We start from the raw sequence: 17,455 nt of genomic DNA, 5'->3' as shown, positions 1-17,455 counted from the left end.
ATTAACACGTCAACTGTGTCGGACGTATCATTTCACTTTGATGCGCGTCATTAAACTGTTGTCAATCATATCGTCACGCGGAGCATCGCAAATCGTCCCGATCCTAAGCTAAGCTCAACGGCCGCGAGTGGTTGCCGAGCTCTCTTTAAAACGCGACACTCTCATTGGAACCGAGTAAGCAACGTCCGATCGAGACGCTACTTAACGTCGGCCGAATTAATATGTCGGCGATAAGCGAACGGTAGCCTGCACTCTCTCGAGGACGAGAGTGCACCATAAATATTTCGGAGTCCCTTTGTCGTCCGGTATATCGCGCGCGAGAGAGAGCCCGGGGCGGCGGCTTCTCGAGTCGTTCCAGTTTCATGCCGAGAGCTCGATCCGCGTTTAAGCGCGCTCGAGGCACGTCGTTACGTAGCCCAAGTGAGAAAGAATGATCAGCCTTGTTCATTGGTATTCCGGATGCGATACGTCTTCCTAGCGGCCGAGATCGGCCGAGAGCGCTCGCGCGCTCACCGAAACGATCGTAATTTCATTTCACCGACGCGACCGCGCCGGCGCTTTCCTTCGCGGGATCGTGCGTTGACGTGTTAAACGGTGTCGGCATGTTAAACCGAGACGATAAAAGACCAGTGTCGCGCATCCGTTATCTTAAAGAGAAAAAGGAGAGACAACTTGAGATTGCACCCTACACGCAGCGCAGTTCTTAAACGCGCGCAATCTCGCAAGGTGCATCAGCAAGTTTCGCTCTCAGTGAAAGATAGATCTAAATGATAGAGATGTTCTCTTGGCGTGTCGTACATTAAATCAAAAAACACATAAGATTGCCTAATACATGACGGAATACATATGGTTTATTAGTTTAGTCGTTGAATTCATCCAAAACATACATATCGTAGATCGAAACGAATCATTGTAAACTATCGCACATCTGTTGTTGCACATTGTGTCTATCACACACTGTATGAGCTATCTCTGGTAAAAATAGCAATCGAGATGAGCCGAGATTGTCAACTCGATTGGGATAATTTGACAGATTCGAGTTATACGTTCCGTTTCACTTCAAGATCCGCCGGAAATTAGGACGTGTATGCTGAATCTGACGTGTATAACGGAAATATCCAACGAAAAAATCATTTGCTCGAGAAGGCACGGGTGGGGTCTCTGTTGCACGAATGCGACTCTCACGCGATAAGAAGAAACACGCGGATATGTTAACGACACAGATTACTCGTCGTTACAAAGATCGAGCGCCCTGTACATCTCGTCTAGATTTGCGCGCGTGCCTAGTTACATTGTGCAGCTTACTCACCCAGCATCGCCGATGTAATCCAGCATGCGTATCTTCAACATATCGTATGCCGCATTCGTCGTACTCCGTCACACAGACACCCCCGTCGAAAGATGAGACAGAGTCGTCGAGCCGTCGATGTCGAAATAATCACACGACGTTGACAACGACGACGGCGGCCGATATGCCGAGCGAGTCTAATGCGATTTATCGAACGGTACCACGTCCCCGATGCCTCGAAACCAAGTCGCGACGTGTTTTTGCGCGAGTCACCTCTCTCGCACGCGCACAGCACACACAACACCTGCGTACGGACCAGGCACACGCCTGCTCACCTACCGATCGACCACTGAGAGACCTGAATCTTTTCTACCGGGTATTTGTAGCGCATCGAAACGCGAACAATAAACGAGACGGCGCGCGTTGTCACGTGCGTTCGCGTCTTACGGCGACGTTCAACTGAGTGAGAGAGAGAGAGAGAGAGACTTGTCGGCAGTGTCAGACGCTCGACCTTGACTCGGTGAGAGGAATGTTTATGGCAATTTCAACGGCACATAAACATTGAAAAAATGTATGAAAGAAAGGCGCGCTCAATTTCGCCATGAAAACAGAGAGAGAGAGAGAGAGAGAGAGAGAGAGAGAGAGAGATCGATATTGTCCGTTGAAACATGTATATACGTATACAGTTCACAATTCGTGGTTAATATTGTATGTTATCCTACCGCTTGCTCACACCCAGAGTAGGTCGACGCTTGGTGCCGCGCGCGTTCAACGCTAAATATACGACGTGAATACGGGGCGGGGGATTAGAACGTAAACGCGACCAGAGTCGCGCAACAGCGACACGAATACGTTACAAGTACGGCAGCCTGCGAGCTCGATCGTTAGTCAGCCTAAATGAATTACGGTATTATCGAGAGAGTTAGTAGTATACCCGATAGCTAGCGAAGGCTAGCGGCAAGCGAGATCGCGAGATGGAGACGACGCGGACGGTTTTCTCGTCGCGCATCGGCGCGGTCGATGTGGATCGCAAGAACGCGATCCAAGGGTGAACTCGTGAGACGTTCAGCGAGAGAGAGAGAGAGAGAGAGAGAGAGAGAGAGAGAGAGAGAGAGAGAGAGAAAAAGAGCCCGCACCGCGTGCTTCTCTTCGAGTCGTCGTTCTTCGTCTCGATTATACGCGCCGAGATAACGCGCCGAGTACCGTTATCGCTCGCGATCGATTAACTCCCCTGATGCGTTTCTTCGAGGCGAACGCTCTCACCGACACGGAAGGGACCCACCGTGCGTCTCGACGCGTCTTTTTCGCCAACCAATTTCGTCCCGTAAACACGAAGGAAACGCGACCTCTCCCGATAGACAGTCCTCGCGAGGAGCAAAATCCCGAAGCAAACACACATGTGTATACATATATATATCATCTCCTGATCAGCAGCGCGTGTCCGTCTCAATTTCAAGCTTCGTTTGAAATTACCCACTGCTTTCATCTCCTCTCCCTCCCGTCCCGGTATCTATCACCGTGATGGATGCACTTTTTTCCGCGATGGCAGGTCGTGCCACTCGCCAGGAGGCGCCAGACGCGAATTGACTTTGAGATTTGCTGGGAATCTGAGAACGAGACGAAACGCTACGAAAAAGATCGAAGATTTGCGCGGGCAAATTTTGCAGCCTGTTAAACGTTATTTATTTGACGATTAATGGAATTAGTGTAATCGAATTGTTATCTATTCATAATTTTAAAAGCGAGAAATAGCGATCTTTTCCGTCCGGGTCGTGATGAACGCTGGCTGGATGGCTGGAATTTTAAATGTGTAAGATTCCCATCTGTAAAAGTCGCGAGTCTAGAAATATTCCGACAGCATATTTTTAGTGTCACGCGGAAACGGTTCATGAAAGATTCAGCTCTTTCCCTCAACGAACCGATTCGAAATCTGCGGAAAGTTTCGTAAATTCGTGACATCACCGGAACTCGCTGCGTCACTGTGCTGCCTTAATTCGGACAAACAATGCAGCCCGCGAGTACTATAGCGCAGCGCGTTGTCGCGAACATATATTGAGACAGAGAGGGCTTTTCAAACGATCTCGAAATTGAAACGTATCGCCGGTGACGCGCGACGACGATTCCCGTCGTTCTTCATCGCGACGAAGACCCACGTGTGGATCCGTTGCCCCACGTTCGATCTTTCGTCTCCGTTAAACCGCTGCGCTGCGCGTTCAACGCGACGATGATAACGACGACAAACTGATCATTCGTCATCGTTTCCCGCTACTCACGTGGCTCACATCGCGCACGTTATTCCCACTGATCCTCGATATAACGACGGGACACACACGACTGCGATTGACCGTTACTACGACGAGATCTGCCACAGTATCACGTATACGCGTGCGATATACGAGTTTTATCGCGGCACTTGATTTGTTTCTTGTTTTCCAAATGCGCACGAATGTGCTTACGCTTCAACTACCGATATAACCGATATACTACGCGCGCACCGCCCTGAACACTTTCCTTTTCCGCGTGTTCCTCGCGTGCCGAGACTCAATGATCGACGTATCGCCAAACGCCAAAGACAAGAGGATACGACGCGACGGCGGATCGAAGCGCCGAAGAGAACTGTTTAACGAGCCCGCCCGTACTTGCATCGTCAGTGGCACTCGCTCCCACCCGCAACACAGCCTCTGCACCACCTCCTTCACGAGCTAGCTCATTCCACCACAGGGTCCTCCACCTCCGCCTTCCGTTCCTCTCGCTCGTGCGAGGTCCTCGTCGAGAGGAGGACTCGCGAGTCACTTGAAGAGAAAAGGAAGGGAGGACTGGGGCAGGGGGGAGAGGGAGAGGGAGCGAAAGAGAGACAGAGAGAGAGAGAGAGAGAGAGAGAGAGAGAGAGAGAGAGAGAGTCACCATGGTCCTTCGTACACGATAAGATGTTTGCGCTCTTTCAGGAGCCAATCGGCGTCGTTTTTCAACGCGTCGAGTGTACTCTCGACAATTGTTAATGATCGAAATCCACCAGACACTGATGCTACGGTATTGATATCGGGAACGTTTGAGGGCAACTCTCTCTCTCTCTCTCTCTCTCTCTCTCTCTCTCTCTCTCTCTCTCTCTCTCGGGATACCACCTTGACGAGAATGTCGAGGGAGATCTTTATCGTGGCATCTCTATTTGTTAAGGGAACGATCAGCCTTAGGAGGTGGTTCGGGGTTACATTGGGTTAACCTGGATAAAAAAAGGCTCAGGTTAAGGACCTCCCCCCAAGTCTAGAGGCGTCCTCTACGTTGCGCCATTACGCCGGCAAGACCGATCATTTTCGACTGGGATAATAGCACGGGGAAGCGACTCGGGGACCGACGGAAAATCACGAGACCAGTTACCGAACGTATATACTAATAGTATGCCCCGTTGTTCGACCGCGGAAGATTGCTCGAGGCACGACAGTCGACCGCATTATGGATTTCACAGCGATCGCCCGACCGATCGCGCCAATTTTCCCGGGGCAATTTTTCGGAAGGATCCAATATCACGCGACATGCGACATTAGAACTGTCAATTGGACATAAGAGAAAAAAATGACTTTTAATCGTTCGACGCATTTAACGCATATCGCGCGCTCTCGTATGTGACGTGAACTGACGGTTAAATTCGCACGTACTTTTATGTCCAGGTATACCCAATGGGATAAAAAATATATCTACAAAAATCGGTCGATCATGCACAATTATCGCGCGAAATATCTTTGGATTATACGTAGCGCGATGCAAAGACACTGCTCACAAAAAATTCCTCGACAGATACAGATACAGATGCGCGTTCAGTCGCATATACTTTATCAACGTACGCTCAGCATCGCGACACTATCTCTATCTGTTTGCTCGCGTATCTCTCGGATTCCGATGAGTAGTCAGGACTTGCAACGGAAACAGTATCGGTCGCCGAATCCAGGAACAAACGAAAATAAATTTCACGATATTCGAATGTATATTTTGCTATGTTTTGCTTCCGACGCGGAAGATTGCTTCGAATTGTATGTGTGGGCTAGTGCGCGCATACATCTAGCGATGAGAGAATATTTGTTTGCGGTAGATTTCTCGAGGAAGTCGCGGTCGTGATAAAACCTCCGGGAAATTTCGGGCCCGTGGAAAGTCCGCCTGCCTTCCTTCCGCAAAGTGCGCGCGCGCGCGCGTGCGACCGCCGTCATACCAGCCGGTTCGCGTCTGATAAGATTGCTGTTTGAATGCAGGCACGCATTTTCTACGCACGCATCGTGCGTACCGTAACGAAACAGGAAGTCTAACGAGTAGGGTGAGATAATGCCGGGTGAGCAGCATAGTCGATAAGGGTGACGATCGCTCATAAATACGCCATTATTTGTATCGCATTGATAACGTACGGATATGTTTCATAAGTTAATTGCAATCATTAATGATAATGAAATCATAATTGCAATTATCCATGTTAATAACGCAGCTGTAATTTGGAAATGTGCAAGACGACGCGTAAATGTAAGAGGGATTTGCTAAATTTTCGCGCTTCTCGCGCGTATATATGAAATAATTTTCTTCCTCTCTTTTTTTAACGACACATGAGCGAAACCTCCTTGCGATAATTATTATATTCTCGAGTATCTCATTGACTGTATTGAACATTTTCTTTCGATTCTATCATTTATAACGATCTAACGAAAACCTCATTTTTCTATCTCACGTGCGATATAATCTTCTCGCGAGATTTGTAATTCGGAGCAAAGCTTTCGACGTATGAGGGAGATCCCCTCGGAACACCGTCGTGCGTCGAGACTAGAATAGCCAGTTATCGACGCATGTCGCGTGAGCTTTTTTTCGTATAGCAATTTCGTTCCCATTGTGTCCGTCAAAATTTGGCGGAATTATTTTGCGCGACCCCCCGCCACCATCACTACCGCCGCGGCCGCGCCGTTGTCACGCCTAACGCCCGGCCATTAATCTTCGTCCAAGAGCGATGCGCGTGGTCCGCGCGAGCGACACCGGCGATACATCAAATTTGCATTCGGACCCCGGAATCTCGTCGTCGTCGTAAACGAGGAAAGATCCCGTGCGAGCGAATAATGAGCAAGTGTCCCCGTCTCCCTCGAAATATGCCGATAAGAGGGGACGGTTTTGCATTTCGGTCGATTCGCAGCGATACTAATTTCACAGCAAACGAGATGAGATGGGAAACATGCGGTCGCTGATGAAGCTCAGCTCGCGTGAGAAAGATTGAAAATATATCTACCGGATAGAAATTAATATTCTCCGTATGTGTCGTTTGAGATCTAATACGTATACATACAATAGTGCGCGAATAATATCCAAGTATCGTCGAATTAATTCTGCATCTTTCTTTTCCTTTTCTATTTCTGTAATTTGATGGGTTTTCCCTCATCTTTTTTCTCTTCAAACTCGCAGGATATTACGAAGCGTAATGACATCACGCCGACTCAATCTTACTGCTAACGGGGTAATCAAATGCGGCAGAAATCCATTTATCGATAGTAAGCTTATCGGAACGATATTGAGATCAAACATCAATATTTTATGGATACCTCTGCAATTTTACACATGTATTCTTGGAAACCTTTCACTCTTTCGAAATTCGCGCGCGCGTATGTGTGTCTACCCACTTTTCTGGGTAGTTTTCTACCCAGATTCTTGGATTTATGTACACAAAGTGCCTCATATACGATCGAATGGTCCGTTAAAAATATAACACAAAGTCGAGCTCGATATGATACGAGTTCAAACGATTAACATTACGAACTGCACTTTTACGCAAACACGCGATATTGCACTTTCTCCCGGAAAAAGATCTGTATCTTTCCAGATACAAGAAAAATAAATTAAGCAAGAAACGGGAGAGTCACGTGCGAGAGTATTTCGTCGACAGCGAATTTTTTTCCTCTTTCTCTCGTTTCTCGACTTGTTTACCATTCGTCGAGTTAACACATAACGCGCCTCATTCATCTCGCGATGAATAGAGAAGGATAAAGCCTTTAAAAACGGGTGACCTAGTTCCCGTGTGGTTCCGGTGGCAAACGTAGTAGCTCCCGCTAATCGAAATAGCGGGGTCATCCCGATCCCGAGGTAACGCGCGCGCGTCTCTCCTCCTCTCCTCTCAAGGTCGTTTCCGTTCTTCCGCCCTATGATGCGCCCTGCTTGCCGAGCTCGAGCTCGAGCCCGAGCCAAAGCCCGAGCCCGAGATCCGAGCATAATTCCCGCACCTAGCGAATCTAATTTATTACTCAACGATCATCTCCGCTCGCTCGCTCGCTCGATCGACGATCGTCGGTCCAGTGTCGGGAATGAGGATGTCCTCTCTCCATCCCTCCCCCTTCGTTATGTAAGGCAAATATTAACGAAGTTTGTTGAGCGTGATGTACGTACGCGATTCGAGAATTCGACGCGCGTGAAAGACTGCGTTTGACTTGTGTACAAAATGATAGGAATCACGTTATAGTCACGTACAATAAAGTCACATTGAATTACATAAACATACATATGAAATATTAAAATGATAAATATACACTTGCGTGAGTATAGAATAAATCTTTATTGAAAATCGATGATGAGGAAATTTTTGAAATGATGGACGCAACCTTTTTGTCCAGTCGACTATTTCTCATTTTGCTTGGATATATTTGCGATGCGTGTGTATGCGCGCGCGCGTGTGTGTGTGTGTGTGTGTGTGTATGTGTGTTTATTATTGGATGTGTTTACAATGTATAGTCTACGGAAGAAATGTGAAAAAAATATTTTCTCCATATATGTTCTCTCCTCTTTACGTCTCTCAAATAAAATATTGTTCAAGAATGATTATTTATAATATCATACTACATAATACAAGAGAGAGAGAGAGAGAAAGAGGGAGAGAGAGAGAGAGAGAGAGAGGGGGGGGAGAGAGGGAGAGAGAGAGAGAGAGAGGGAGAGAGAGAGAGAGTGAGAGCACGGCGCTAATCTCGATATACGGATCCTTGATGCAGCAGCATCATATCGGAAAATTTTAAATAATAGAGTTTGCAATGTCGTAATAGTAATTACAATATCTACCAGCAATGTTGATCCTAGTGAATGAATCTACTCGCGTGAAAGATATTTACTCGACCTTTGTGGATGAACAGTAACGCCGCGAGCGTTCGGCTCGAGCCAGCGCAACAAACGTTTAATAAATCACAATGGCGATCTCGCGGGTCTCCCCGGTAGCGATATATCGACAATATCAGGTCGAGACACCTGGGCTTACATGTCGCGATCTGATTATTCCGAATATATAGCGGAATACAAACCGCTGTGTTAATAATCTCTCAACAGTAAACGAAACACATCACACAGAGGGAGAGAGAGAGAGAGAGAGAGAGGGGGGGAGGGAAAGAGTCGGCGAAATATGTACGCAAAGGGCGGGAAAGAGGGACGAAAGGTAACGGGGTTAAGCACCCTACCTGTGGATTGTGACGCTCCGAGGCTCCGAGGAAACAGTGCGGCCGCGACAATCCAGGGGAGCCGGGGCCTTGAGGAGGTCGCCAAACGACAGGTGATGACCGTAATCGCGGCAGGCCCAGGTGTATCCCAGAACGCCACGCTCATCGCCCTCCTTGACGAGACGTTGTCGCCTACCGGCACCACCACCACCGCCGCTGTCTGCCGCACCATCGCCACCTCCGCCGCCGCCACCGCCGCCACCCTCGGAGAGATGGCGGGTCAAGGGTCGCCGCATGTCTCATAGGCGCGATCGTCGGACCGACGGTATGAGTCGCATTGACCGACCAACGTATAGTATGTTGTTAACGTGCCGCGGAATTCTCACCGGGATGACGGGTGGGAGCACGCGGCAAGGAGCGAGGACGAAGACGAGGATGAGGACGACGACGACGACGACGACGACGTCGGAGCGCTCGTCTTCGTTGGTTCGATTTCGCGCGCGCGCGCGCGCGCCCGCGCGCGCGCGAATATCAGGAGAAAGAACCACACGCGCGACCCACGACGCGAGAAGCTCGCGCGCGTTCTTCTCACGGTATGATACCTGAAAAAGCGCGATCGCGATACCGGATCGCCGGATAGATACTGCGCCCGCGCAGAGGCTGTGTCCCTCCTTCTCTCTTGCTCTTTCTCTCCATTTCTCTTCCCGGGTCTTTGGTTACACACGGTTTGACGGCCGACTACCGCCCCCCACCGGCGTCCCGATCGTTGCAGTTCATCGCACGGTTTTGCCGATAAGGTAGGTCGCGCGCAATGTGTCGTGTCGCACCGACTCGGTGCTAATATTTGCTAATGAGTGAACGAATGCGAAACATATGATATTCGTCGAGATATGCGAGAAAGTCGTAGACGCACGTTATCATGCGTTATCTCTAACCTACTGTATCGGTACTTACCGACTTTCCCTCGACAAGGTTGAAAGCGTAGAACTCGGCGATACAAAGCCATGTTGACCCAACGAGTGCGCGCGGTCGCTTTCACTCTCGGTTCGCTCTTGACCACTCGTGTTCCGAGATATTGACTTTCAGCCGTTCGACCTTCGCCATATTCTCTGCTTCTTTATTTCCCGAAAAACGCGCGATTCTTACTCTCTCTCTCCCTCTCTCTCTCTTTCTCTCAGCACTTCCGATCCCGCGGCATCTAGAGCGCGAGAATCTGTTCGGACGGTTGACGCCATAACGGTTTGAATTCCGAGCCGCCATTACGCGACGATTACGCTCGACGCGGTCGATGGCTCGTTTGGCGAAATATTTGCTTCTAGTGACTGTTTAATGATCTTTTGTCGTAACGCACGAGACTTACTTCTGGCACTACCGGCGACGATAATTCGTGCGCGAGACGCATCTTGGGCTGGCAGGAATCGTCGAAAATACGGAGCTCTCGAATCCGCCGCGCGCCGTGGTCCCTCTGGTGACTGATTGCTGATAGTTTCGCGATATATCGCAGCGCTTGAGATTCTCGAAGATCGATCTGTTCGTGCGATACTAATCAGCGATTGGCCGAGCATCCAGATTCACCAAGTGCTCCAATGGCGGCTCGTTCACAAGACGTTTAGTCAATCTCAGTGAGTATCCAACGATCTTTTATCATTATAAACGCACGAGATTTACCGCCGACGTCTCGCTCAAGAATTTGCATTCTTAGTGCAGTCGCCAATGAACAAAAATGATGAGAAACATGGAACGGTTCGTCTCGTTTTCCAAAGACATCACACCGTGGACAAATTTAGCAATCAGGTTTGTTCATCACAGCTGCACTTTTTGCACTTTTTTATATTCTTTTCTTTTCACTCTTCTTTCCGCTTGAAGTCGTCATTATACATCCATTTCACTCTGAGCACGAAGAGTGCGAGTGGCTAAAAATGCTAAAAACATACCAGCTCTACATTTTACGACGAAACGTTCCAAGGTACCATTCCCGAATCGCCGAAATTTGTCGCGCGTGGGCAGGGGCGATTAATATATAACAGCGTCGGCACGAGTTAAAGCAAATATTTAATTTATTAGTGAATCTGCGTAATCATAAAATATATTCATGTAACGATCAACGAGATATAACATTGATAGAGCTCGGCGTTGGTGGTGACGACAATCAACGGGAAGTGAAATCGGACGTAATCGGATACGGGCGATCGCGGACACCCCTTCCCCGAAGAGGGAAGTCACGTGGCTTCCTCGCACACCTTGTTAACCGGGTCTCGCTATTGCTTTACTTTCTTCCTGCTGCTCGTGACAAAAAGCACGATACCTCGAAAGAATAAGACACGGTGCATTTTATTCACATTTTCTCTCTCTCTCTCTCTCTCTCTCTCTCTCTCTCTCCCCCTTTCTCTCTCTCATCTTTATATATAAAAATAGAATCCACGGTGCACACAGCGGTGTATTGACATCATCATCAAACATCGTACAACGGCCGCGACGAAGGAAGGAAGAAGAGAAGAAAGGAACTTAAAAGAGAAAGTGGATCACGCAGATTGCGCAGGATTATGAATCTCGAAATGAAAGGTAAACAACAAGCTGAATGTTGCGATGCTGTCACGTAATATTTGTTGTATTCCAATGGCACACACACGAGCCACATCGCTCTATGGCAGATGTGAGTGTATGTCTATCTATGTGCGGATGATGTCGACGCGAGCTCGTTTCGTTCGACACGATGGAAGGAAAATATCTCTCTTTCTCTCTCTCTCTCTCTCTCTCTCTCTCTCTCTCTCTCTCTCTCTCTCTCTCTCTCTCTCTCTCTCTCTCTCTCTCTCTCTCTAACCAACGAATCCCCTTCGACTCCGAGGCTTATTGCGCTAATTAAGGATCATCCATTCGATCAATCCATTCGATCGACTAATTATGACTGAGTTATGTAGATGTCATACACGGGAGAGAACGGGGCTGGTTGTGTCCTCTGTGTTTATTAGACCGAGGTCTCTTCATTCGGCACTCTCGCTCTCGCAGTTCTGTGGATGCACTTGATTAATTTTAATTAGAGAAGACATCCGTCGATTGTCTTAAACATAAAAGCCGCGTGAGGTAACGATAGCGTTGAATAAACGCGATTACACGCTCGATATATTGCCAATCGGAATATACAAAGTCGTGCGCTCGTTCATGCGTTAACTCGTGCTCTATCACAACACGAGCGAGTATTCTTGAGTAGAATTCTGATCAATATCGCTCACGTTGCATCAAGAAAGTGGCATTACCGGAACACACTGCAATAAAGAAGAACGATCTCCGTATGATCGAGTCGACAGAACAGTTCGCTACGACTGTCTTACTTTTTGCGACACTTGCGACACGCAAATGCATATAGCCGGCATAGAGCCCATTAGGAAGATTGCAATTAGTAACATTCCCAATCAGCTTCGCTCTCCTCCGTGTATACGTATACGTGTGTGCACGCGTGTATGTATCGATGCTTCGCGAGTAGCGTCGTCGTCTGTAACACTCCTCCGGCCGTCTGGCGATGAAAGTATTGACGGTTACTGTTTCCCACGTCATCAACCGTGTCGCGACTTGTATAATTCAAATCGCAACGCAACTACTCGCACGTGATGTGACCTGCATTATGGCACTATTATAATCGGATTGCGCGTGTATAAAAAATACACGCGACGTTACTCGCGAAAGCGCGCGCGCGTGTTTCGCTTCGCGTGCGGCTACGTGTGCGGCCAGAGTCCGCGCGCCAAACCTTTCCTGGGGGTGGTGATAAGTAAGAACGAGGTGAGTGAAGGGAAAGAGGCGACTAATAATAAATATTAGTCCAAATGCTGGATCAATTGTGCATTCGAATCCTGAATAAACTGAATCGAGAATTCCACATATAATATAATAGGGAATATGTAGGGAATAGTAAGATTCCACGGGGTTTTGCTTGAAAGCCGAAGACGGAAGACAATAAAGGAGAGCGCGAGCAACGCTTGCGCGGGGAAGGGCAAACGGGGGCAAATGTATTCGCGGACAAAAGAATGAAACAACGCAAATGTGGTAAATGATCCGTGTAAACGGTTCGCATGTGAACGCGAACCTACTACCGTTCCTACGTCTTCGACACCGCGACTTATGCACCAGGGCGGCGATGCGACCCGGCGCAGCCGAGTTTTTTCTTTTTTTTTTTCTTTTTTCTCCTTTTACGACATCTCTCTCAACGTCTCGTCTACGCGGCGATCGCGACTCGCGCGACTCGCCTACACGTGATTACCACGTTAACGCACTATGATCGAGCTACGACGACGACAGCCGTCTCTACGTTAACGACTCGGCCGTGCAAGTATGTGTATATATATTGGTGTGTGTGTGCGTGCATATGTGTGTGTGTGTGTGTGTGTGTATGTATTTTGTTTCTTTTATATATACGTACGTGTGTGTATGTGTGTGTGTGTGTGTATGTATATGTAGTCGTAGATCGCGCGCGGCGCACGGCCTGCGCGATGCGCGTCACCGCTCTGTTGTACGATATTAATTATTAATCTGTGACTCTTTTTAAGATACGACTCTATCGACTCTCTTATTCTCGGTGGTCTCGCGGCATCCCGGACGGCAATCTTTAGCAGCCGACCTGATGCAGCATTGACGCGAGCCGAAACACGCGCATCCAGGCGAACATTCCGGTGGACGGCGAGCGGCAGACCGCCCGCGTCGACGACGCCGACGAGCTCTTGCGCTCCGTGGAGGACGACGGGCGTCGTGACATCCGGCTGAGGTTTGCGTCGACGGACGCAGCGTCGCTCTCCGACTTCCTCTGCTTCTGCTGCTGCTGCTGTTGCTGCGGTGAATACTTCATGTCTGCGATACGCGGAAAGAGAAGCGACAGTGAGTATCGGAGGAAGGACATGCGATCTCTCTTTCTCTCGGTACTCCATCCGCGAGAGATGGAGAACGAGCCGGAAGACTTATCTAGCCGGAGCCATCGTAGTTGTGTCGCGTTATCTCAAGAAGAAACCACGGGGGAGCGTGTCGTTTCAGCGAAGCCGAAGCTTGCTGCGACATTAATTTGTCGGAGCTTTTTCTATGAAGCAGGAAGCAAGGAAGTGGAAAGGTGGTACACGATATCTTTGCGATATATCCGATTATACACGAGGAAGAACTGATACACGTGCAAGATTTCTATCTTTCTCATTTTTCCGCTTATGATCAGCTCGACATGTTTGTACACACGGTTGCATGACTTTGGTGCGCGGACAGTTGTTATTCCGGCTATATAAATCTTTCCATAATCGCTCTTCGAATATTCCCTCTCGTAGATCTCGACTGTAGAAGATTCGTCGTGGGTCGAAGCGTTTTTTACGTAAATATCGTATCAACCTTGGCTATGTTTATCCACGCTAAACGCTCACTCGCGCGCGCGCGTGCGCGCATTCTCGGTCATGGCTACTTTTGCATTACGTGCGCATTACGGTGTAAAGAACGCTTAATAATAGTATAATCGGTCTTACGAAACAGTTTGTCGGCCCACCAGTTGGAAGCGTGGAAATCCGTGTATAAATCCGAGAGAAAAATGATCTCGGAACTCTCCGTTGTCAGGCAAAAATATACGCAAAAATGATCCCAGGAAGAGAAAGCGGAAGTTACTTAAAATCTGTACTAAAAAATTTATACTATAAAATAGAAATACTATAAAATCTTAAAATCTGCAGCTCATAATATCGGATTGTATTCCATTTTACGAAGCCGTCTCGCGCTCGTTATTCCGCGGAACCTACTGTAACAAGTATGTCATGCATGTCGAAACAAATATAACGACTCGACGACACATCGCTTCCTCCGTGCGGCTGTTTACGCTGTTACGAAATCGCTGTTTCCAGGAGCGCGATCGCTAGGTGGGCGTCTCGACAACGGCTGGCGCACGCGCCACTTTCGGCCAGCTGATTCCCTAGACCTACTTTTCGCCCGATGATGCGAGCTGACATCACGTATGTATACGCGGCCGTGCCACTCTCGAGCTCGCGACGTACAGTTTCCAAACTACAGAACGAAAGACTGCGCAATTCTCCCGTTTCATAAGGATAGAATTGCTATGGACAAACGTTAGAATTATCCGATCCGAGCTTCAAGCGATTTTCCAAAGTCGTCGGAACGACTCTAGAAACGACGACGCGACGTACGATCGGCACACAGACTTGTTTAATAACTTTAACTGCTATTTATGGAAACAGCTTGAAATCGTTCGCGGACACGCGGGCTCGTCTGTATCCCCGCGCGTTTTTCGCGAAGACTTTATGCTGTTTATGCTGTCTCTTTTCCCTCCCTTCGTAACACAACTCATAACGCGCAACCATACCAACGAGTTTGTAAGAATCTGCATTACGTGATCATGATGTCACACATTGTTAATAGAGAGCGAGTAAACGCGTATTTCTCCACGCGCACTGTAACTTATCTTTTACGGTCGCGAGCGGCAGCTGCAATCATGCGCTCAAACGTAACTTGAAACGTGGATTTTAATCGCAGACACCCACCTTCATTGATAGCACAACAATAATCGCGACACATTTCCTTGCCTATCTTTTGCTTTCTTGTATCCCCTCAAAATAGACTTCGCGAAATTCACAACTTTGAATTCGCGATTCTCGCTTCTGTCTTGTAAAAGAGGCGAAGAATTAATCTCGCTCCTATCAAAACTATATCTTATTCTTGAAAAAACGTACTAACAACGATGGATGAGGTACATGATATTACGCGCCAATTTGCTCTCCTTCGCAAAGTTGAAGTGATATCATCGCGAACATGTGCAAGTGGCATTTGTCGTGTGCGTGTGCGTGTGCGTGTGCGAGCACGCGTGCCGAGAGATTCCGTGCCCTAAATCTTGGCCGTTGCTCGAGGCCGTCCTTAGACCTCCACGCGCTACTTCACTGAATGGGCTCTACTTGATGCACGAGCGAAGGTTACGGGCCATTGGCAAAAACGGCATACAAATCGGTGAACAGTGTGTAAACATCGCCGACGTGAGCAACGCAAAATTGTCGTCGCGCGTTTACGCGTTCATCGCTTGTCCGCGTTGTCGAAATTTCGACTCGACGAAATCGCATCGATTCAATTTCGCGCATACACGGAATTTTGTATAATATTTGCTTGATCGCATTTGAAAGAATAAATCGGAAAGAAGAAGAAATCATGTTTTTCTCGATCTTCTTGATATGTCAATAAAAACTTTGACACTTGACACTTCGACAATTGGAAAACCTGACACTCTCGGTCGACGAATCGGAACTTCTAAAAGATGGATTTACATACTCGGATAACCATAGGATTTTCCTGGAGTACGGTCGCACTTCGGAGAGTCCAATCTTTTCGAACCGCGTCCACCCTCGTTGGCGCGCAATTACTCTGCGGTGGTGCAGGCTCGATATTCCCGCGTGTAATGCCGATGATCACGTTAATTTGTTGATAATGAACCCCAAGTCCGCGCAAATTATCGATTAAATCGATACGACTACCGGACGTACTATGCGCGACAATTGTAGCGAACTCTAAAAGACGGAAGACGAAAGATGCTCGGAAGATCAAGCACCGTTTCGTAACGTGCGAGAAAAATCGTTATACATATTTTTGCGATATCTTTTGGCCGCGTGTCGCTTACGGATGTGGCAAATGTTGTTACGAGAGGAGGGACCCTAAGAGCGAGAAATTAAAATTAAAATCTTATCCGACCCACCGCTGCGAACGTGTCGAGTTTAGTAAAAACGCAATAGTATGCTCCGCTACGATGGCTTCGGCGGCGTTCAACGCGGACCGATCTCGTCGGGGCTAAATGTTAAAACCACGTTGAATCGATCCGTCGTTAAGCCTAGAACTCAAGCGCGGGGCTGAATGTAGCCCGGCTCAATGACAGGCGCTCGTTACCATGAAGCGTTACCATGAAGTTACCATAAACGTTTCGATAAACGTTTCGAAAATAGAAGAAAAATAAGGAGAGAAAAAATACGGGGGAGATATTCGGGTGTCGAGAGACCGTAACTGAACTCGAGGCCTCGAGGTGTGTCGCATGCATAACGTCGGCCGTTGTATTATTCTCCATTTGTTCGCACTAAAAACCGTACGTCTGTACGTTCGCACGAAACGTGTCGCCGGGTTCTAGAATCAAACGGTTCCTCGATCCTTCAGAATTGGACGCGATCCTGTCAAGTCGAATCAGACTGCCTAATCGTCACTCACCTGATCGACTCGTGTTCGACCGTTAGAGCCCGTCCGAAGATGTTTCAACTTGTCGTCGATGACTCGTTAGAGTTCTAGCTGATGTGAACACGCGGTGTGTTCCGCAGTGGTTCCGAGCGCGGCGCGTAACGTTCTGCGGAACACGGCGACTAGGTGCATCAGTACTACCGATGAAACTGAGGAAGAGAGAGAGAGAGAGAGAGAGAGAGAGGGAGAGAGAGAGAGAGAGAGAGAGAGAGAAGAGGGGGAGGGAGAGGTCGCGGAAAGAGGAGAGAGAGGAGAGGCCTCTCTTCATCGTCGCACCTCGACGTCGACGCGATCGTTCGGACAGCACGGTGAACGTGGTGGGGTGCTTGTCTTCGTGGTCGTGCAGCGCCGGCGCTGCATCGACCCACCGCGGTTCCTCGATGATGTGCGAAAAAGACCAGCAACCAAGGTATCCGTCGCACATGGAAAACGTCGACCGTTGTCATTGACATGTCCGCGAGGACGATACGCCTCTTCTGGGCGAATTCGCGACACAACTCAAATT

At 48.5% G+C, this 17,455-nt stretch overlaps 2 protein-coding genes across 5 annotated transcripts in view; both read right to left on the bottom strand.

Annotated features, from left to right (window-relative positions):
• Positions 1 to 9,320, bottom strand: part of LOC105181381 (rap1 GTPase-activating protein 1) — an 89,315-nt gene extending 79,995 nt beyond the window's left edge. Inside the window, exons 1-2 of one of the 4 annotated variants that reach the window (XM_025302883.1) lie at positions 3,562 to 3,681; positions 1,310 to 1,637 (exon numbers count right to left, since the gene is read on the bottom strand). In XM_025302883.1, coding sequence (XP_025158668.1) covers positions 1,310 to 1,350 — 41 coding nt within the window. In that variant the 5' untranslated portion in view covers positions 1,351 to 1,637; positions 3,562 to 3,681. Of the gene's footprint in view, positions 1 to 1,309; positions 1,658 to 3,561; positions 3,682 to 8,739 lie in introns of those variants that run through there. The other 3 variants (XM_011138120.3, XM_025302884.1, XM_025302882.1) reach the window with 3 other exon arrangements.
• Positions 9,321 to 13,150: 3,830 nt separating this feature from the next.
• On the bottom strand, positions 13,151 to 17,123 carry LOC105181382 (uncharacterized). Its single transcript, XM_011138122.3, has 2 exons — positions 16,924 to 17,123; positions 13,151 to 13,554 (listed from the first exon to the last, which is right to left on the bottom strand). The coding sequence occupies exon 2, from the start codon at positions 13,550 to 13,552 to the stop codon at positions 13,316 to 13,318; it is 237 nt and encodes a 78-aa protein (XP_011136424.1). The 5' UTR covers positions 13,553 to 13,554; positions 16,924 to 17,123; the 3' UTR covers positions 13,151 to 13,315.
• Between the last annotated feature and the right edge of the window lie 332 nt (positions 17,124 to 17,455).

Source organism: Harpegnathos saltator, unplaced genomic scaffold, assembly GCF_003227715.2.
Source record: "Harpegnathos saltator strain DR-91 unplaced genomic scaffold, Hsal_v8.6 scaffold518, whole genome shotgun sequence".
Classification (NCBI taxonomy): Eukaryota; Metazoa; Arthropoda; class Insecta; order Hymenoptera; family Formicidae; genus Harpegnathos; species Harpegnathos saltator.
This window is presented reverse-complemented; position numbering and strand designations above follow the sequence as displayed.